The sequence below is a fragment of the Catharus ustulatus genome, chromosome 1, assembly GCF_009819885.2.
Source record: "Catharus ustulatus isolate bCatUst1 chromosome 1, bCatUst1.pri.v2, whole genome shotgun sequence".
Classification (NCBI taxonomy): domain Eukaryota; kingdom Metazoa; phylum Chordata; class Aves; order Passeriformes; family Turdidae; genus Catharus; species Catharus ustulatus.
The window spans coordinates 102,644,867-102,668,602 of NC_046221.1; the positions used below are offsets into that span (position 1 = coordinate 102,644,867).

General features: G+C 38.7%; 1 protein-coding gene across 1 annotated transcript in view; it reads left to right on the forward strand.

The window, feature by feature from the left end:
- Positions 1–19,240: 19,240 nt before the first annotated feature.
- Positions 19,241–23,736, forward strand: part of RTTN (rotatin) — an 83,857-nt gene continuing 79,361 nt past the window's right edge. The window contains exons 1-4 of the mRNA XM_033067139.1: positions 19,241–19,321; positions 19,931–20,118; positions 21,342–21,537; positions 23,204–23,293. Of these exons, the coding sequence (XP_032923030.1) occupies positions 19,291–19,321; positions 19,931–20,118; positions 21,342–21,537; positions 23,204–23,293 (505 nt within the window). The 5' untranslated portion in view covers positions 19,241–19,290. The remainder of the gene's footprint in view (positions 19,322–19,930; positions 20,119–21,341; positions 21,538–23,203; positions 23,294–23,736) is intronic.

Below are 23,736 nucleotides of genomic sequence, written 5' to 3' on the forward strand. Positions count from 1 at the left end.
TTTGTATATGTAATGACTGTCTGTACTTTATCAAAGATATTATCTAAATGTTTAGTCCTTCTACTCACATCATCACCCGTTTTATTGAAAATTGCTGCCACAAACTGATACTTTCAGTGCTCTTATGTTTTTCTTTCTTTAAATTGGGTGAGAATAAACACTGAAACAAATCATTCTCTTTGTTTCTTAGGATCACCTATACTGAAAAGATGGGTCTTTAACAGAATTTGCAATTCTCCATATTCAGAAAACCAACAGTTTCATCCAATCATGCTTTTGGTAATGACTTTAATGTTTGGAAGCTACTAACAAGCTTCCTGCATTTTTGGATATCTAAAAGCCCATTTAAGCTCTGCATGCTACTTTTGCTGTAATCATAGGAGTGGGTTAAGAAGCTCTACATATTACGAAAGGTGTAAGTTACTGAAATAATGTTCATGTTTTGAAAATATATACCACTTTCAGCTAATGAGAAAAAAACATCAGAAATATGTGTACCTAGAAACTGGATATTTCCTCAGAAGACATGTATCTTAGAACAGAAGTTACCTTATATCACAAACCCTAAGCCATTCTTGCATCTATGGGATTCTTGCATCTATGGGATGATTGCACAAGATATACAGAAAAGTCTGGCACTGTGGTACTCCAAAGGAAAACTACAGTGGCAAAGTAATATCCACCATTCCTGCAAGAAATAGTTCTTAAATGAAAGTTAATCTGATGAGTTACTGTGGATACAGACTTCTCTGACTGCCTGTGGTGGCTTGACCTTGGCAGGCTGCTAGGTGCCCACCCAGCTCCTTTGTAACTCTCTCTCCTGGAGAGGACAGGAAGAGAAAATTAGATGGAAAAGTTTATGGGCTGAGGTAAACACTGGGAGATTGCTCACCAATAATTGCTACGAGCAAAACAGAAACAACTTGGTTATTATTAGTTTGTTTTATTACTTGATAAGAATAGAGTAGAATTGTGAGAAACAGATACAAAATGGAAAACATCACCCCCTACCCCTTCCCCTTTCTTCCCGGGCTCAACTTCTTGAGTCATCATTCCTCCATGTCCTCCCCTGTTGCCAGAGAGGAGGTCACTCCATAACAGCTCCTGTGCTGCTCCTTCTTCCTCCCACTCTTTCTGTTTTCCAGCATGGGGACCCTCCCATGTGACACAGTCCTTAAGCAACTACTGCAGCATGAGTCCTCTCCATGGAGTACAATTTTCAGGAGGATATTGCTCCAGTTCCTGCCAGGAGCCTGCTCCTATGTGGACTTTCTCAGGGCATGGCTGTCTTCTCAAGGGGGAGGTCATCCATGAGCTGCAGGAGGACAATCTGCATCATCATGGTCTTCTTGGACTGCAGGGAATCTCTGACTTGGCACTTGGGGCACCTCTTCCCCCTCCTTTTCTGGCCTGGGTGTCTGCAGCACTGGTTCTCTCACATTTTCCTTTCTCTCTCCCAGAGCTGCTGTGCAGTATCTTTAACCTTTCCTAAATACACTTTCCCAGAGGAGCCACTATCGTGGCTGTGGGGCTGAGCTATGCCCTGTGATGGGTGGGCTGCAGCCAGCTGGAACTGTGTGTGGTGTGGGGCAGCCCCAGTTCTGTTCTCACAGAGACCACCCCTGCAGCCCCACAGCTGCCAAAAACCTGGGCACCTACGCCCAACATGCTGCTTCAGTACTCCCTTAGCTGAAAGCAAGCACAAGCTGGGGCGTGATGCTCCAGAGGGTCAGCGGTACACGCTGTGAATGAACAGATCAGTGATGTGACTACAAACTGAGGAGCACAGGCATTGCTGGTGTCAGCTCTACAGATCTTACATGAGTAACGAATGCACAGTACCTGATAAGGTACTCCTCAGTTGGGACATGGCCATCTTCGGATTTGGATAATAGTTATGACCAGATTTTGAGGCATTCTTGAGCATCTCCAACCTCAGGTGTAGACAGGGGTAAGGATGTGCAGATGTTCGACATCTGAAATTCAGATACAGGGAAGGTCAGGATAATCACTCCGGCTCACTCTCATTTCAAGGTACTTATAAAAATGTTGCCTTGGAAGAGGTGCAAAACAGCAACGGGAAGAAGGCTCAAGTCATAACACCTCCATGGTTCCTGCAGGCCTGTTTGGGGTGGCAGAGAAGCAGCCAAAGGCCCATTCAGTCCGAGCTAGAGCATGAACCAGCCTTCTGCCTTTAACCACCTCATTCTTTGTTCTGTGTGTATAAAATAACTCATGTCCCTCACCTGCCTCTCAGCACCGTGGTGCAACTTCAATAAAAAGGGCAGCAAATTCATCCTGTGGGTCATGCCCCTCACTATGGTGCAAGCGCTCAAGTACCTGCTGGAAAACCTTGCCAAGGGAATCAGTGCCTGTGGTCCAGCTACCATTTCCATTATTAAACACTGATTTATTTAATGTCAGTATCAAATAGGCTGCTAATAGCTAAAATTTTTCCCAGTCATATTTAGCATATTAAACGGAGGTAAGCTTCTCTTATCCTTAAATCCAAAGGATTTATCCATAAATTCAAAGTAAACCTAAAAGCTTCTCAGAAAAAGCAGCTTTCATATTGAGGGATCTAAATGCTGAACAGACTTGACAAGTCCTCTCTCTCTGTCCAATCTATATTCACTATAAGAAAACAGCAAAAAAATAGAATATCCATATATCCTAACACACATAATAGAAAAAAGCTATTTCAAAGACCATGGTAAAATCTTTTTAATAGCAATGCACAAAATAAAGTCCTGCACTATCCATGTGAAGCAGAGGCATCTGAATTAATTATATTAAGATCAAATATCAAAGATCTAATCTATATAATCATGCAGATGATAAGCAAAACGGTATTCTATTTCACTTATACAGAAAAAATAAGGACTTAATCAACCAAGTTAAAACATAAATATGCAATTTTGCAAGCCTTGATATTTAAACTTCTTTTTTTTTTATAACTGGAGATTCTTACCTAAAAATTAGAATAATGGCCTGTAAAATATTTAGTTTAAACCAAAAATTCTCAAAAAAATTCACCTATTTCAAGATATCTTAACGGTAATGTATAAAAATGAAACAACATTTTTTCTTCTATCAGCAAATAAGAACTATAAATTTAGTGCAGTTCACCTACAAATTCACAAATGTTTGAAAATTCAAATAATCTTTAGATTTGTTCTGAATTTTCAGTGATTCTCAATCAACTTTGGTGCTCAGTAGCTTAAAGTTAGCTTTGTAAAACTTGGAAAAAAATTCTTTTCCTCAGTATTGATACACTTTGGTAATTACAGTTATGTCACTGGCTATGTCCCCTGATGTTCAAATTCTATAAACAATTCTATAAACTGCAACTAGTTGGCTATGATTTCAGTAATAGGGTTTCAGTTAATAGCAATTCAAACAAAAAAGTATTTTTCCCAAAGCTGGTCTGTAGAAATTCCTCTAACAATTTTGTCCCTTTTTTTGTTGTCTTATTTTTTTAAAATCTCAGTCAGGACAGAGGTTCCAAGTTGGAGCAGATCGTGGTTGCAATTTGCACCAATGTAACCAAGTTTTGAGAAAACGGCTTACAGAACAAACAAAGACATAAAGAATCAAGTGTTCTCCATGTAACAGCGGTCTAACAATAGTTTCACTTTATGTGTAGAGCTTTTGTTTCTGGATCTGGGAACAGCATATGGGCAATTCCTCTTACCCTCAGAGGTCAGATTCCATTATATCTGACCTCCACATTACAAATTAGCAAACAAAGCCATTTGTGAGCCTTCGCTGCTTGTTACTGTTATTCATGCAAATCTGCTGCAATGTGCCATTTAGGACAGTCCTTGTTGTAGCTCAACGACACCACGATCCATGCCAATGGCCAATAGACTGAGATACAAAGAAAGAAACAAGAAGTTAGCATCGATTTTCCCAGCTGTCCATACCTGCTGGCATATCTAAAAATAAATGAACCAGTCCTTGGTGGAGGAATGAGGGTCTTGCCCCCAAGAAACAACAGAGAGAAGCCTGCAGAGAAAAAGGAGGAAAAGGTGTGAATTCAGTTTATCAGGAGGTTCAGAGCTGTTAAAACCCAAAGTGTGGGGGAGAAAAGAAAAAAAGAAAGTTTATATTGAGAAGCAGGTATATTTCAATTCAGCCTTCTTAGATGCTTATTCATTTTTTACTTTTTCATAAGGGATACGTAAAGACAGTTACAGTAAATTCACGAATACAAGCCGCACTGAGTATAAGCCGCATCTCTGGGTGTTGGCAAATATTTCGGTTTTTGTCCATAGATAAGCCGCACCCGAATATAAGCCGCTCTGTCGTTCGCAGCGAGGACCCGCGTGCAATTAGTAACAGAACCGCGGGAGGGTGGGGTTTACTGGCTGAGCTAAGGCTGTGCAGGCTCGGCCCGCTAGGGGCCACTGACGGGGCCAGGTGGCCCAGCCTGGTGCTGCTGCTCGGGGCCGGCCGCCGCTGCCACTGGGCTTGGTCACCCCGGGTTGGCGCTGCCCCGCGGTGGCAGGCAGGGACGGAGCTTCCCCCGCTCCTACGGCGGCGGCAGCGGGCGGGGACGGAGCTTTCCCGCGCCCGTGGCGCCGGTGGCGGGCAGGGACGGAGCTTTCCCGCGCCCGTGGCGTCGGCGGCGGGCGTGGACAAAGCACCCCGCCTCCTCCCTGAGCCGCGGCAATGGCGGCACGCGCCCCCCCCCGTCCTCCCCGGGCTGTGGCAATGGCTGCGCAGGGCTCCCGTCGGCTCCCTGGGCCGCGGCAACGGCAGCGCCCCCCCCCGCCTCTCCTCCCCGGGCCGCGGCAATGGCGGTGCCCCCCCCCCCCCCCAGGCCGCGGCAGAGGAGGGAAGAAGAGAGCTCTCCCGCCTCTCTCCCCGCCCCCCGTGCTGCCTGCAGGGAGCCAGGGCAACACGGTAACACTGTAACAATTGCGGAATGCCGGCTTTTACTGGCAGGTGCTTGTCTCGGTGCCCTGGTTGGCACGTCTGGGGTTGTAAATGTCAGAAAATTATTCACATATTAGCCGCCCCCAACTATTAGCCGCACTTCCGTGTTTCCACCAAAATTTTTGTCAAATTGCTGCGGCTTGTATTCATGAAATTACTGTAAGTATTAATAAAATAACAGCATTGATTGAATTTGGTGTAGCATTTTATTTAGAGTATTTTTGGTTCAAATGCTGTAAAATCCCAGAATCTTCAGAAAGGGTATATGCTATGCCATGAAGATGCCCATTTAAATTATATTAAATTGGGGGAAGCAGGTAGAAGGACACTAGTTTTTTTTGAGTTAACCACAAATAACAAAATTTTAAGCATGATTATTATATCCACTTAAAAGCAAAATCTGTAGTAGGGGGAGTCAGACTACATTAACTCCTCTTTCTGATGATAACAAAGTGGCCTTTACAAGAGAGTGCAAAAAACAGTCATGTAACAGCCAAGAGATGGGCTTTTTGATCTTATAAATTCATTCTGAATATAATTTACATAATTTTCTGTGACTCAGCAGTTGTTTATCAAATAGCTTTCATTATATAGAATTTAATGCATTCTGAGCCAAGCATCACTGTAGCATTTATCCCTTTAAGTTTGACTTTAAATTATGGACATTTCCATGTAAAAGAAAAATTAATCTATTTTATGTTGTTAATCATAAAGGAAAACATTCCAAAATTTGATGGCACATTGGTGTGTGTGTGTGTGTGTGTGTGAGACACGGAGCATTTTTGCATAACAAATTAGTTACATAATCTGTAAGGTAACAAATGAAGATAACAGCATTTCTGTTTTCCTGGCTCTTCCTGTCCCCAGATCTTGATGTCTTTTCATTATTTGTGTATGGGAATAATTACATGTAATATGTAGTAGAGTACAGGTAATAAGTCTCCACTGAAAGGCTTATATCCAGTTGGCTTACTAACAGTGTTTTTATGTCTTCTGCTGGAAAGGTTTTAGGTGAAAATCAATAGGAATTTTTTCCAGTTTCATTTATATAAATCTAGTTCAGTATAGTCATATTTTGGACCTTCTCATATGTTTAGGATTTCCACTGGAGATTTTACAAATCATAAAATCACAGGAATTTTAGACTATTAATTTCTATGTAAAAATAGGAAAAGGAAGAAGAAATACTGGGACTTCAGATTTTAAAAATTTATAATATACAACTAGTAATATTAGGAAGCATATTATTATGAATATGATTGACCATATATTTATCTCTTTTTCCTCTTTCTTATGTTTAATGGCCAACCCTTCCAGTGTTTCAAGCCACAGTCCCAGCAATTTCAGTGATGCATGGGGATAAACCCATCCACACAATTGTAAATCTTCCTCAGTGTTTTGGCAAAATATACATCTATAAAAGTACTGAATTTTTCACCTTCATTGATGGCCTCTATCCCAGCCAAGGGTCAGACTTTATTTAAAAATTTGATATTCTTTAAAAATTTGATGTGCTCCTCCATGTGCAAATAAAATAGCAATTTAGGCATAGGCATTTTCTATCTGTTTTGGTTGTAATTAGATAGCTCATAATTCTTAAGAGGATATTTTATTTTTTCTTTAATTGTCATAATGTTATAACCAAACTGCAAGTTAAAATTGTGTAAATTATTACTATATGATATAGTATATCTGAAAATCCAAAGTACCTTGTTGTATCTTTCTACATTTTACAAGAATTTTTTCCATGCCATTTGCCAGGAACAAGCACTAAAATGCATCCTGAAATTCTGCACTGTTCATTCTAGCTGTTTGATACATTCCTGAGCTAAACTATCTCTAATATCTTTTTGTTAAACTATTGCTAATACCTTTTATTTCTAAAACTGGTCGCACCCAGGCACTTAAGAGTGTTTACTTCATCTGGGCCAGTATTTTTTTTTGAAGTTATGAACGATTGTCTCAATCAAGGAAGTTCTATTAATATAAGTTTACAGGCAAGAAGCCCATGTCTACGTTCTTTTCTGACTCATCTGTTATCAAAGGAATGAGCGTCAGCTTTAGAAAACTCTATTTTACAACTGCAGCCTGAAACTTCAAAACTGTTTAGAGTCTTTCAAAGTCAAAAATTTGCAATGTTAACATCTCAGATTAAACAAAGGGTAACACAAAGAGAAAAATCCATTAGATGTATTTGTGTCATGGAAAGATACAAAGATGGGATTTTTCATACCTGATCAACATCTGCGTGCAAACCCTATCTAAACCTGGTAATCTATTTAAAGCATTGCCCAGGGATGCTTCATCTCAAGAGGAAGTCTCGCTACTCTCTCAAATTCCAAGTTAATTGTGTAATGCTGTTGAAAGCTTAGGAGATGCAAGTATTTCCTAAATTGACCAAATACTAAGCTGAGCCCTGAGGCTTCCTTAAAGCTCAGGACTCTGCATGAGACCATAGCTAGGATGTGGTTCCCTGGCATCTCCTCCTGTACTTGCTCCCTGGCAAATACACAGCAAACAGCTGCATTTGACTCTTCTCAACCAATTTAAAGAAGAGAGAACTGCTAAAATGATTCCTTAATAAAAGTGAAAACTAGAGACAGGAGGCTTTTCATTAAAAGCCAGACAAAGCTGGAGGATAAGCAGAGTGTTGCTAGTAAAAAGCACCTGTGACTCTGTGTCTGCACCCTCACTCCTGCAAGTTTCACTGAAAAAACTTTCACGCTTGAGGACAGGGTCTCTTTTAGAAAGGAACATTTTAGTGCTGCTGCATGAGATAGCTTGCTGTGCTAACTATTAAAACTGTCACATCCATAACAACTTGTGATGAAATATTTAAGTAACAGGATTTCTGAATTTCTAGTGGCACTCTTTCAGAGAGCACACAAGCCTGCAGAGATTAGAAAGTCAGTGGAATTTCTTCAGTAGTGAATTACTGCTCATTTTCTCAGAAAGAATTGTAAATGTAGCTGTATATTTTATTGTAATATATCATTTTATCTTCGAAGTTGCAGAACGGCTGGGGTTATCTCAGCGTCACCTTACTTAGCTCCACTTTTTGAAATTGGTAATTGTCAAACAATTTCAGCATGAATGTTTATCATATAAGACCTTAGATCTGGAAAACATTTTTAAAATTAGTTGCAAAATATTGCTTAAATTATTTCTGAGTTGATCTGAATAAAATATAAACCAAAAATATTTTGAGACTGAGTTGTACTGATTGTTATTTTTCTCCCTCTGTTCTGAGCCCTAGCATTTTGATATCAGGATTTGACAGTTCTATTTTTCTGAAAGGCCAGAAAAATGTTAAAGAGGAAAACTAAGAATGAAAAACTAGGTTCTTTTTGAAAAATAACCAATTTACACCTTAGGCTGGTGTGCAATTTGCAATGATGTCACTAGGCTTGCATTTTTATGTACTACAGCTTGAAAATCACATTGATTAATCCTGAATTTCTTTAGAGACAGAAAAGCTTTTAGAAACTGATGTTTTAAGAAAATAAATAAAAAGGAATACATATAGAAATTGCACAGGGGAAGAAGGTTTGAGACAAACAATATGCTACCCAGTGATAAATATATAGAGGGTGTTAGAATCAAAGTCTGTTGTCTGTTAGGAATAAAAATGTAAGCATGTAAAATGGAATGCAGAGAAAAATATTTATCTTTACTACAAATATATGAGGTAAAAAAAAAAGAGTTCAGAATATTTACAGAAGTCAAACAGTTGAAATGGACTAAATAAAACCTTCATAAATACTAGACAGTATATTTTTCTCTTTAATTAAAAAATGAATTGGAATACTTTCTAGACATTCATTCATTTGTAATTTCTGGATGTGGGTATTTCAAAACTGCCTAGCAACACTGAGTGTCCAGTCCCTTATTGTTAACAGAATTGAAATATCTAGCTCTGTTAGCTTCTTATGAAAACTCTGAGCCCTAATCCATCATATTGTGTTTAAAAAGATGCTTTGTAAAAACCTACAGATTTTGAGGAGCTAAAGGCTGTTTCTATCCTCTTTTGTTAGTGTTACAGGTCATGCATTGCTTTCTTTAGCACTTTGTCTTAAGACAGCTACCATATCACTGCAGTCATTTACTTCATTAAATTTTCTCTTAATATTCCTCAAGAGCACATGCAGGAAATCAATTTTCCTTCTTACTGGGAGTAAATTCTATGTTGCTTTTTGCCAGGTGTCCCAGGTTTTGCTGCTTGCATCAGTGATGGTTAGGTGTAGAAGGAAAAACAAGAGTGGAGTATGCATAAGGTATTTTGAAAAACTATTTTGAAACATTGAAGAATGAACTAAAGGCAATTATTGGTTTAATAGATGACAAAAATGTTTTCCAGGGATAATGACCAGCTTCTGGAGGTTTCTTTTTTTTTTCTTTTTTTCCTTCCCACTGAAGTCTGTTAGTTGCGGTAACACACCTAGTGACCAAATAGAGGTTGATAACAATTGCTCTGTTACTGAGTATCTTCTGATGTCACTGTTGAATCATGCTTCTATCTTTTACACATCTGAGTCTCCCATTTTCCCAAGTTGTGCTTCTGCTGTACTTCAGTCCTCAAGGAAAAGAAAAGCAGTCTTGTCCTGCATTGAAAGTCCTTTGTGTAGTGGCTTAGTTGCCCAGAGGGGTGCCTTACACCTCCCCATTTTTAGATTGCCTTTAAAAACATAACCAACAAAACAAAACACAACAAATTTTAAAATTTTAATTAAAGCCCATTTTCATTAGTTGGCATGCACTGAAAACCACGTCAGCTGGTTGGTGTGTATAAACACACAGCAGTTAGGCTGCAGCTGGTCTTCAGGCAGAAATATGCTGCTGCTGAAGCAGAGCAGGATCATGTCATTTTGGAGTGTACAACCTATCAAGCAGTAATTTGGGGCTAGATTGTAGTTTTGACCTCATGCTAGCGGTGAGGAAGATGAGCTGTATGCTAATAGCAGTTCCCGGCGCTGCTCCCGTTGTGCTGGGAGTGCACACACAGCAGCTGCTGCTGCCCTCGCCAGAGCTGTGCACACCCTCTCCCACACCAGCCCATCTCTGCTGACATCTGGGTACAAACAGCATCATTGCTTGAACCGTGTCAAGGCTGCTGTCTGCCATTAATCAAGTTTCTGTCATCACTTTTGTCAGGTCCTGAGGAAACAGATGAAGTTCTGAACAGAGCAAAATAAGGAAACAGAAGAATATGCTATCCTTCTTCATTCCTCTGCATACATTTTTGGAGAAATGCTAGCCAACAGCTTGTCATTTCACTGAGACATAGCTACACAATGATACAGCTTTCAGACAGTTAAATAGATGGCTTGCAGCTAAAAGAGAAATCTGGGAAGAACAATCTGAGAGCAAACCTCTCCCTTTGAAGCATCACCATCTAAATGCTGTTTAATCCATAAATAGCAAGATGATATGAACCCATAACCATCCTTTTACTAAAATGAGAGCCAGTAATAGACCCCTGACCGGAGAGAATTGCAAGATTGAGATCTAAGAAAGTGATTTGTGCCTCATATTGGACAAACAATTATCTAGCACTAGTCCCAGAGAATCCACACTCTGCTTTCTGGAGGGGTCATAGAGCTCAAATGGATTCTTAGTGAAACTAGTTATTTTCTAATTGTAGAGCTAATTAAATTATAAAGAGAGACCTGGTGGCCCTGGAAACAGTATTCACATTCATCAGTTATAGCCTTCTTATCAAAAGAGCTGTTGAACTCCTTTAGGATGCTGAACCTCCCTACACCTGTCTAATCCAGGTGTCCTCCGGTATCCATGGAGAATATTTGCCTAGCGGAAACAAGATAATTTCAAGGCATGTTTTTGTGACAAATGTCTCGCTTAGACATAAATATACATCTGCTTCCTTCAGGCAGTGAATAAAGCAATAGACAGATAGCTCTGCTCCTGACACTAGCAATGGGAAGGTATATATAGCTAGGTGGCCCTTTTGCTACATTCTACATCCTATATACAGGAATTAAATCACTGAAAAACCACAACAAAGAAATGAAAAGAATCAGAAACCAAATCAAAATTTCAAAATGAGACAAAAAACTTTCCAAAATATCATCATGTAAGAAAATGCAGTTTTCTGTTCCATAAAGGGAAGAAGAGAAACATCGTCCAACAAAATCAGTGCTAGCTCTCCTAGTGGCCACCATTACATTATTCATTAAAATGTCAGTGTATTTTTCTTCACTAAATATAGGGGTTTAGAACATTTAAATACTACCTGTAAACAGAATGACATTTCTATGAAAAAGTAAAGTTAAAACATTATGTAATTTTATCACTGTTTCATCCAAATATGCATATTTTATATGATATTTTCTAGTAGTTATAGATGAATGTGTGAACTAAGACGGTAAAGAATTCAGTACTGAATAAAACTATTTTTAGCCCAGCATGTGTCATATATCTCGTATCTTTCGGATGCTATTAATAAAGTGTTCCTATATGAAACAAAAAAAAGGCATTGGCAAGGAATTAAAAAATGCAATTTTTTGTAATTTACACTTTGAAAACCAATTCATTGATAATAGCAGAACGCTTTCCATATTTTCCTGTTCATGAATATTTCAGATTATTAACATCCGTTAAAAGTGCCTATATTTGAAAATAAATCCTTGGATAATGCATGCCATCAGACAATTGCATCCTTTAGGCAGCCCTGGCAAAATCAGAGTTAAAAGAAGGTGAAAATCAGAGACAAGTGAAGAGAGGTTTAGTGGAAATCTTTTCCTTGTGCTACTTATACAGATGTGTATACACATATAATAATAAAATATAAATAAATAAATAAATAAATAAATAAACCCATAGTGCTGGTGAAACTTAGGTGCTAGGTTAGTTTTGCCTTTTTAAGTAGTGTGGATAATGAAGTTTCAGTGTTCTAACATATGACCTCTTCATCACTGAGTGCCACTGAAGTTTCTGTGATCGACATTTACCATGTTAACTTGGTGAAATCAAGATCAGAAAAATAGCAAAAATGACAAGTTTACAGCTCTGCTGGATGTCACTCTATCCATGTCTCATTTATCCTCTCAGGCTACACATACCAGTACATGAACAGAGTGCATTCAGCTACCTGCAAACGAGCCCATTTCCCCTCTGCTCTCTGTCATTCAATGCCTACTGCCACTGAAGACCACAGAGACTTGATCTTGCTAATAACCAGCCCTGTGGTTAATTCTGGAGGCAGAACACAGTCCATCCAGCTTACTGCTTGGCAGCTATTCTGACTTAGCAGTGTGACATTAGCTAAAACTTATTTTTGTCAGTTCACTAAGAAAATATCAGTAGGTGAAGGCATACATATGCTTACATTTTTAAATTGACTTCTGAAAAATGTTCTGTGGATATTTGGAAAAATGCCTGTTTTAAAGACAGAACTGAAGTTTAGTACAGAAAATAAGCTTTCCGCATACAATATACAAGTGCTACAGGTGAACTTGTGTATGATGCTTTTGAGAAAGTGCTTACAGGATCAAAAAGAAGATATCTAAGAGCTGCCATTCAAAACACGCCAGCAGACAGTCTTCAATTTTTAGCAATTCAAAGGGAGATATGAAGATGAGTAGGAAAACGTGTGGGGAATAAAACAGAATGACAATTATATAAAACCAGTTAGATCATTTTACAGACAAAATTATCAGCAACAAATATCTAAGATCTGTAGTCATTAAAAAATGTACATATTTTTCCAAGACTGTTTAATTGTCTTAACAAGCTCTGAGAGCTTGCCAAAAAATTGAGAAGTCTCACATTGTTCATGTTACTGTCCAAGAACATTCAGGCAATTACAGCTCTTGCAGATGTCATGATGTCAGATTTGTGGGCAATGACAAGCCATGTGATTTTTCTGCTGCCTTCACAAACATCAACTGATCAATGTGCAGTATTAATCTCCAAAAGTTACTGTGCCTATCTAATAGCATGCAGTAACAAATGAAACAGCAACAGTAATACTTAGAGGTCAAAGAATGATACTGCAATATATCTGGAGTCCAAGATCCAGTTTCAAAGCCTAGGAAAGTCACATGAGAAATCTAGAAATCACATCTGTGTTAGACACAATATTTATAAGACTATAAAAAGTTATTAAAACTAAATCTAAATCTGCAATACATGCATACATCACTTCAAAACTGTGTGTAAGATAGAAGTATAAATATTTTTACACATTTTATGATCTGATTACAGAAAATTTTTCCAGTATATTTCTTTTGAATTGATCATAAGATAGAGAGCATCTAACTCCATTGTCAAATATTTCAACTCATGACTATTGTGTTTTCAACATTTTTTCAAAAGTTAGAAAAGTTGAGAACATAAAATATACAATTCTAACTGCATCTCCAGTCAAATCACTGCTGTTCAAGTATTTCTTTTGAGAAATTGTGCCCTACTCAAGCCAGGACATAACTTACATCACAATAATTGCTTCAGTAATTTTCTTCCTCTTGTCATTTCTGCATAATGTGAATCTACAGTGTTCGAAGCACGCAACCCTCATGCATGAAGAGCAGGCCACTTCTTTTTTGTGTGATGAGAACCATAATTTTGAGAAATGCGGTAGATTCTTGAAAAGACAAGAATCTTGGTTGGAAACAGAATCTCATTTCCTCTTTCTTTGGCACCATTCTTGCTTATTTATTAATTCTAAAGGAAGAGTAACATTGGAGAAAAGCAATAAACTGCCTTCTTTTCCTTCTGAAGTCAATAGGGTAATGACACAAGTTTGCAAAACTCCCTTTCTGAAGTAAATAAAGATTATTACTTAGCTTGCAGATACTATTATTATTAATTAACAGTGATTATATTCAAAATTATATTGACTTTTATTAATGTCACCCAAAGTTTTTAAAAGTCCATAAATTAATGCTACAAAATGACTACTCCATCAGTATTTTAAGAAATTATTTCCTGTTTTGAATTGGGCTTGGTAATTTAATTACAGTTACATCAGAATAAAAACAAAATGTCATAATGTGGGCTAAAATGTGAATATCTTCCAAATCCATAAACTTATTACTTAAATGTTTTTATCCTTTGCAATGATGTACAGCATTAATATTAGTAGAAAAGAGTAAGCTCCATGACAATTTTATCGTTTTCAAGAATATGTGTTTCCCAGAACCAAAGAGTATCTTCAGATATTTAATATTATCCAAGCAATAAACTACAGAAGCAGGTCCCTTTAGAATAAACTGCCTTTATGATGCAAATGCAGTAAACCATGTGGCAAATTATATAAAAGTAGTAGAGAAGTGTCTTGATACAAACTAAAATGCTAGATGTTTTAATAACATCAAAGATTTTATCAGTGGCTTATTAATTTTAAATGACATAACCACAAATTTGTTCATAAAAAGGAAAATATATGTGGCAATTATGTGCCCTGAGCCAAAACTCCTGTGCAATGCACTGTGCCCTCAAGTGAAGCAAAGCAGTTATGTACATTAGACATTGCATTGCCGGCTCTTTCTGTGAAGTGGATGCAGATTCAATTAATGGCCATTTAATCCAGCCTTTTCCTTTTGGAAAAAAAACCCAAAACCCCCAAAACATGCCAATGTTTGGTTTAATTTCTGCCTGTGCTTCCAGTGTCTATGGGCCTGTTCTACATTAATTTGCTTAATCTTTTTTTTTTTTTTTTTTTTTGTTTAGTGGTATTGTCTGCATCTAGAACCTTCTGTGCCAACAAATTCTGCAAGTTCATCACCCATAAAAATGTGTTTTTATATGTTTTAAACAAACATCATGGAAGAAAGATTTTCTCATTTTTCTCATTTAGGTTTCTTGAAGGCCTTTTGTTTTGCAGTTCATAGTAGACATTTATATTGATATTGACTGACTCACCAAAGACAATAATCTTTATGAAATTAAATTGTCTAGCTATTATTTAGATGCAACTGTTTTTTCTGCACCACTCTATAAATCAATTGCATATTTGCATATGCAATTTAGCACAAAAAGATAGATCCAGTTAAATGGGAAATTAAATACGAAAACAGAAATTAGAAAGTCTCACTAGGGAAGAAAACATAAACAATGAATTAATAATATCATAAATGAGCTTCCAAATGTGCATCTGGCTCTGCTGAAAATACAAACACTTGTAGCACACACTTTGGTTTGGTATTTTGTACCTGATTTAGAAGCAGTAAAATTCAGGAATTTACATTAAAGTACCTGTTGAGATAATTTCACAAATTTTAAGATAATGCAGTAATTACATGCTATTCTTGGCTGCAGAAAGAAAAAAAAAGAAAAAAAGAATGAGGGTTTATATCTGTGGCTTCACTGGCATGAAAAGAAAACCTTTACAAAACTGCTATCATCCTACTGATTTAGAACGCTAATTTCAGGAATTTGGTACTCAGTTAAAGCAATAAACATATGGCTACCGTATATGTCCAGGCTGTCTTTACTGTGCATGTGCAATAGGTCCACCCACTTCAGACTGCATGTATAGGTAACCAATAGCTGAGTGCTTGTTTATTTGTTTGTTGTTGTTGTTTTCAATTTCAAGTACTGATGTATTTTTTTTAGTAGCTAGTGAATAGAAAAGTATGAGAAAGCTTGGGGTGAGAGCAAGCAAGGAAGGCTTTCAGGGCCAGAAATGATATTTTTGAATTGACTCCGAAACAAATTAAGAGGCAGGTTGAAAAATCGATTAAAGTACAAGGATAATTTTCTTATGTGGGGAAGATCTCATCTCAACTCTCTTGTCCATTTCTGCCTCCTTCCATTCCTAATACTCTGATCTCTTTCTTTCTCTCCTCCCTTTCAGCAATCTTTTCAGCTGGTACTTCACAAGGTTAATTTTAACTATAGCAGTCAGTGATGTTTGGGCATCGTAGTCCCTATTCGGTGTTTCTATCAGAGAGATACCAGGAATTTATGGTTTTTTTGCATCTGACATGCCCTGATATTTCTTTGTTCGGTTGCTGCTCCTTGAGATAGGTGAAAAGCCAGACGGCAGGAAATTCTCAGACAACTGGAAGTTGCAACAGTTAAGCTCAGAAGTACAATAAAGATATTATCACTAATGGTATCATGGCCCTGTCAGACAGAGTCTTTGATATGTTGATCTTCACAGAACTTTTGGAATGTAAAAGGACAGAAGTTAGAGCAGTAAAGAAGGAAAATTATGTTAAGAATAGACAGCTTTGAAAAAAGGATGCAGAGATAATAAGACTTCGTCCTGTAATGAATGAGTCACAGAATAAATAAAAAGAAGACTGAAAATTCCTTAAAAAAAAACTCAGAAAAAGTTTTTCTAGCTCCTCTCTCTGTATAAGATTCGAAAGAAGGGAAATTTAAAATTACAGCATGTCCTATATTGAAAGTGCTAAAAGATGGCTTTTGTAAAAGAACCTCTGCAAAACTGTGAGAATTACAAAACCATCTCTATTTGTGCACCTGCAGTTACATGCTAAAATATCACGCACATAGATGCACAGCAATATCCGCTACTTGTCCACTTTTCATCAGTTTATTGAGATAAAACCTATTTGACACACAAGATATTAAGAAAAAATAATAATTTGAATTATAGAAACTAAGCTTGTGAGGAGTCAGGAGTAGGCAGCTCTTTAAAGTTCATCTTATGCAGAGTGCAGTAAGGAAGGAACAAGGGACAATGTAAATGAGATCAGTGACTAATTTTCCCAGTGGTGGAACTCCTACACATTTTAGCTCTAGATCAGTATGAATATACTTGGAAGAAGAGATACCCATGTTAAATAATGTCAATGGAGAGGAAAAAGTCAAACTGGCTTCAGAAGCAGTCATGGGATTATACAAGCTAAAGGGAACAAGCAGGTAAGAGGGAAAGCAGAGCTGCTAGCTTGAGTAGAAAACAGGAAATGCAGACACAGGGGGAGTCAGTGTTCCCAGTAATGAGAGGCTAATTTTCCGCTGTTTAGGCTGTCTTATAATGCCAGCAAATATTATTGAGTCCATCCACCACTTCTTTTAATTTTTAATATCCAGTAAACTTTTTTTTGTGTGTGTGTTTAGTTACTATTTTATGGAAATATATTTCCCTTAATATATCACTCTTCTATTTTTAACAATAAAAATAATTAAATTGAATACCAGTCTTGAACCATAATACCATAAAATGTATTGCATCAGCTGATATAGCATGCCTCTGGATGAGTTTTGGGTAAACATCTGTTCTCTGGTCCAAAACAATAGCAGAAAAACTGATGCTGCTTGTCAAGGTTAGGACTATTTCTTAAAGTTTCAGCTAATTGGGCCTTCATCTAAGAAAATCTGATCAAAATGGTCACAGTTACAGTGCAGGAGTATATAGGCAATGGAGAGTGCACGTGTCTCCTCTATGAAACGCTTTTTTAGCCACTAACAACACCAACAATGAAGACAGTGTAGGAAAACTTTTGTTTACTATAGATTGACCACATTTGAAGAGATGAGAAGGACCCAGATGGAACATTCCTATAGAGGTGAATGATGAGCCTTCCTCCTGAATAAATACCTTTATTTTGGGAAATGCCTGCTTCCTTAATTCTTCTTCTTGCGGCAGAAATGAGACACAAATCCATTTTATTATTATTACAAGTATCACATGGGGTCACATAAAGTTCTCACCAGTCCTATTTGGGGAAATGTGGGTAGCCCAGTGTGCATCTGGTTAGAGCTCTTCATATTGCATTGAACAAGCATAACGTGCAGAGCTAAAAGGAATTTTTACTCAGTAAGTGATGCTTCTCTTGTAATTGCTCTTGAAAAAGCACTGAGAGAACCGTGTGAGTTCAGCCTCCTGTGCTAAACAAACCTTCATTGCAACAATCCAGTACATGTATAATCAGCTTAATAAAATCCCTTCATTATATTGTCCTACACATAGAAATACTGTCCTGCAAAATGACAGATTGTTTTGTGTTGCAAAACTCAAAAGAATTTAGTGAAATTTTGATAGAGCAGATGGAGGACACTGATACGAGTTTACTGTGAAAGAGTAGCACAGTTATGGTGACCATGTGGAAAAAGAATTAACCATAAACTGAGAGGGCAATGACACATATTCTTTTTGAAAGCATATGTATGTGCTGCACTGCACCTTTGCATTTTTGTTGGGTGCTGATAAAAATGTAGTTTCTCGTGCAATACACGGTACAACTCCTCTCCTGTGACTATTATAAGGCCAACTTCTTTTGTGCACCCGCAGTTCTGTGCAAAAACACTCACAAGCATATACACATAATGTCTATCATTTGTCCACCTATCACCTATTTATTTTTTCCAGTTATGATGGCAAGTACAAATTGCCAAAACTGAGATCAATCCACAGATCAGACGACCAACAATGCATCTTTGGAACGTGCTTAAGAAACTCCTTCTCAAATTGCCTTGTATTATAGGCAACGTAATGTAGTCCTAGAGTGTAGATTACATAAAAAAGAAAACCCAAACCCTCTAATGATTCATCTGCTACTTCACCCCCTCACTGCTTTACAAGAGCGAGCAAAGTGAGATTTTCCAGGGCGCTGTGAGACACATCAAAGTGACATCAGCAAACACTCAATTATAACTATAAATATAAATTGTAAAATTGTACAATGGTTTGGGTTGGAAGGGACCTTAAATATCAGCTAGTTCCAACCCCACTGGACGGACAGGGCACTTTCTACTAGAAAAGATTCCTCAGGTTGTTCCTCCAACCTGTTCCTTCAACACTTCCAGGAATGGGGCAGCTACAGCTCTGGGTAACCTGTTCCAGTGTCTTACCACTCTCACAGCTAAGAATTTCTTCCTAACATTTAACCTAAACCCACCATCTTCCAGTTTGAAGCCATTGATCACTACACGCTCTCGCAAAAAGTCCCTCGCCACCTTTCTAGCAGTCTCCCTCCCGCACTGGGATGAACATGCCCTAGCGCTGCCTAAGACTACGGCCTCTCATCCTGTCACAGGTTAGTTGCCGGAGAGGGAGAGGGAGAGGGAGGGAGAGGGAGAGGGAGCCCGCACCTGCCCATCCTCCCCACAGGCAGGTGCAGACACTCGGAGCTTTAAGCGCCTCCGGCAACCCGCGCCGCCATCCCGGCCCTCGGGCTCGGCGCCGGCGGCGGGGTGGAGTGGGAGGTGCGGGTTCTCATGGGAACTGTAGTTCTCTGTGCTCCCCCGGGCGCGCCGCGGGGCGATGAGTGATCCCGGCGTGCTTCGCGCACAGCGCCGGGCGGCGGGCCGGGGGCGGAAGCGGGCGGACTACACTTCCCGAGGTGCTCCGCGGGAGCCTCCAGCCGGGCGGGCGGCGGGCCCGCGCGGCGGTTGAATGCGGGCGGGCGGAGCGGCGCGATGGAGCTGTCGGCGCTCGTCAGGAAGCTCGGTAATGGCTCCTCTTCGTCCCGGCCCCGCCGCTGCGGGCAGGGGCAGCGTGCGGCCCGGAGCTGCTCTGCGGGAGCACGGCCGCCCCTGCCCGGCCTCCGCCGCCACTCGCTGCTCTTTTTCCTGCTGCCCTTCCACTCCGTTCCCCGCGGCAGGCGTGGAGGGGGCGGCGGCAGCGCTCCCCCCAGGGGGACATGCTTCCGTAAGGAAATGCCAAATGCTTCCCCTTCAGACACGGTGCCTTTCGTTTCGGTGGGCTTGGGTAGTTTTTTGTCCGGTCGGTGAGTGCGAGGCAGCTTTCCGTACCTACAGCATACTCTGGTAGAGGTTTCGGCACCAGGTTACGTGAATAGAGTGCATTTGGCACCGGATTATATCAGTATATCTTATAGCGTCTCACCGCTTTGTAATCATGCAGACACACTTGATTAGGTTGTTGCTGGTGAGTGTGATCATACTTGTCTTCCTGGTAGGCATAATACTGGCAGCTTATAAGCCGGCTTTTTTTTTCACTGCATCTCTGGCAGTGTTCTGTTTCTCCAAATAAGAAAAAAGTTCTGTCAAACAATTTTATGGGTTTCTTAATGCCTTTTTTTTTTTTTTTGGGCAGGTCATGAACTGACAGAGATAAGAGAGCGATCTTTGAAGACTATTCTGTTTAAACTAGACCACAACTTGATTTCCTATGCAGATCTGGTCCACGAAAAAGCGCTTTTTCGTAACCTCTTGGAGTGGTTCAATTTCCCAGTTGTACCAATAAAAGAGGAAGTATTAAATTTTGTAAACAGTTTGATCAAGGTATGACATACTAACATTAATTTCTTTTTAAACGACGTGTTTTTAGGATGCTGTAGCTAAATAAAGCTGGATATTACTTTGTAGCTCCATGTAATGAGATTTTTAGAGTGTTTTACAAAGACAGGAATAATAAAGCTGCCGTGTAGACCAAAGTTCAAACAATTTCAGCGACTTCAGATAGGTCAGAGAGATAGCTGAGAAAAATAGTTTTTCCTGTGTTTCTGCAATAGCTTCTCTGCTTCTTCAGTTTTGCATTTAGTGCTTAATTTTTAACTTGGAGAATGATTTGCAGCTAAGCATTTGCATTGTTCCTAGAAAGTAAAGATTTGAACATTGGTGCAACTAATTTGAGGAAATGTTTCAGAAACTTCAGATAGCTCGGATTTTTACATTCTTATGTTTCAATCACTAAACTGCAACTATATAGAGTTAAAAAACAACCCATCCTTGGTACTGAAGGATGGATGTCATGGTTTAACCCCAACTGGCAACCAAGCCCCATGCAGCTGCTTGCTCACACCCCACCAGTGGGACTGGGGAGAGAGTGGGATTGGTAAAAGGGAGAAGACTCATGGGTTGAGACAAAGGCAGTTTCGTAGGAAAATCAAAAGCTGCCTACACAAACAAAGCAAAACAAGGGATTAATTCACCACTTCCCATGGGCAGGCAGGTGTTTAGCCATTTCCAAGAGAGCACGGCATTCTCACACATTATGGTGACTTGAGAAGACAAATGCCATCACTCCAAATGTTTCCCCCTTCGTCTTCATTTCACCCCCTTAACAGACTGAGCATGCTGTTGGAACTAGATGATCTTTAAGGTCCTTTCCAACCCAGGCCTTTTTGTGATTCTGTGATATGGATATCCCTCTGGTCAGTTGGGGTCACCTGTCCTGGCTGTGTCTTCTCCCAACCTCCCATGTACTCCCAGATCCCTTGCCAGGAAAGCAGAAAAGCCTTTGGTTCTGTGTAAGCCCTGCTTAGCAGTAACAAAAATATCTCTTTATTATCAACCCTGTGTTCAGCACAAATACAAAACATCCCCGAGCCAGCCACTGGGAAGAAAATGAACTCTATCTCAGCACAATGGTGTAAATGAATAATGGCAAAATATAACTTAAGAATTTCTATTTTTCTTCCCTTTGCTGCTCTCTATTCCCTGCCCCCATCCAGTGACCTTAAGACTCTTCAAACTAGCTTTATCAGTTATTTGTCTTAATTTAGCATCCACCTGCTGCCCAGAAAATGATTGAAATTGGTGCAGTGGAATTCTTCTCTCAGCTTCGCTCCGATGTGGATCCAAACTTGCAGGCCATAATTGATGGGATAGTGGATGGACTGTTCTTTCTTCCTTCTGAACTCCCTTCTAGTTCTTCAGTATATTATCAAGCTCAGTCTCAGCCTTCAGTAGATCAACCAGGTAAACTGCATAGTTTGAACTGTAATTTATTTTATATTAAAATAAAGCAAATGAAAGGGCTGTGAGAAGCTGATGTTTTCAGGTATAGTAGCTGAATTATTCCTGAGTGGTCAGTGAAGTGTGTGCTAATCAGATTCTGACAGACACAGTGTGACTTTAGCTAAATCACCTGGTGGCACTCCTGTAATGGAATTCCCTTTCCATTTCCTCAGTGTATGATATCTGTTTTCTATAACGCACAAAGAACATGACACAACTTCCAAGAACAGTTTTATGGCAGCAAGTATGTAGCAACTTCAAACAAATCTGTAATTTAGCCAGTATGCTTTGCTGCTGTTCTTTGCATAGTAGACTTTAGCTTGGAAAGCAATTCAAATCCTATGAGAGAAAAAGAAAAAAAAGCAGCAGTTGATCCTAATAGAATGGTTTTTGAAGCTACAGTAGTTGTATGCACTATCTACTTAGTATTGGATAAGCATTTGTCATAGAAGAATGCATAAACTTCCTTTAAAATGTCACATTATGTGTGAAGTGGTATTGCTTGCATCTGTTACCTAGCTCATTATCTGTCTGTTACAATGAATTGCATTTCCTCCAAGATACAATCTAACCCATTTGGTTCTCCTGCCTTAAAAATTTTAGAACCAAGTTTGGAAGAAAATTGCATATCACGTTACCTTCTGCTTGTTGTGGGAAAGACGCTGCTGTTACACAGTGCATGTCGCAGTAATGACCACTGTCACTCATAGTGTGCACTCACAGAGATAAAAGTAATTTTTTGGTGGTTTCTGCCACCTCTCTAATGCTTGGATATTTAGTTGACTAGAGCTATGTGCGTGGTGATTAATTTTTAATCTTTCTTTCCTTCCTATGCCCACATAGGAGCAGATTTTTACTTAATGTTTCTCTTCTGTGGAGGAAAATAGTCTTCTATGTGTGCATTCTTTAATTATATCTTTCTGAAGCTACTCAGTTGAAGTTATTTATACTGTAAATTGTATGCATGTGTGGATGGAATAATCCCAGTACTTCCTGACAGGAGTGTTGTATTTTTCTTTCTCTTTCAACTTCAGTTACTGGAAAAAATTGTATACTAATAACCCAGCATTATCGACTTTGATCCTTTGAACCAAATATTATTTCTGGAGAGATTGCTTTTAGTGTTAACATTTTTTGTGTATATTTTAATGCAGTATGCATATGAATGACATGTAATATATGTACATACAAGAAGGTGACATTTCAGGTGAACTAAGAAGAGAGCAGTTTGGTAGAAAAGCGTTTTAAGTAATTATTTTTAAAAGTTAATTTTATTGCTACAAAAGTAGATTAAAGGAAGACCATTTGTTTGACTGCTAGTCCTCCAACAGGCAATACATTTTCTGTAATTGTTTTAGTTTTTGTTTGTATGATACGCAAGTTAGTGTAAAAATATTGAGAAAAAAGTGCCCTTTACAGTTGCAGAATATAATTATAAAAAGTAAACATTGACACACTCTTTTTACTCATTTTTCTGATCGTCTGAGACTATTTTAACCTATTAAGGAAACTGATTTAAAACTTGAGGGCAAGAGAGAGATAGTTAAGGAAGAGCATGAAAATAAATTAAGTTTTTCTTTTCTGTCTGCATGCATTTTTTAAACTTACCCCTTTTTTTTTATTTTAGTTCTGCCTCAAGAGGAATTATTCACTGGATATTTTTGTCAAAGTAGAAGTCATCTGCCGCAGTTAGAAATATCTCCCAAAAGAACAGTTGGTATGGGTAGTTATAAAAGAATATGTTAATTACAGAAAGAGCTTTGAGTTGTAATTTAGATGGAATTCCATTACAAATGTGGATAGCAAAATTGGCTCTTCTTTTTCCTTTTGTTATTCTGTGAAATCTAACACCACAGAAGCTACAATTATAATGCTTATAAAAATGACATTCATCTTAATAGCTATTTCCCTTTTCTAGTAAATAGTGTAGCTCTTTGGAATATCTAAAGTACATTAGAAGGTGCTGCAATTTAAAAAATTATTTAAATTGCCAGTGTTTTCTAGATGATTTGTGTTTCATAATCAGAAGTGGCTTAAAGGATTAAGTACCTTTTAGTTCAACGAAACTTAGTCTGAAATACCTTTCTACTTTTTAAAAAACTGATTTAGGTGGTAGGGGGATCTTTGCTTTTTATTTAAATGAAAACCAGTGTTATACTT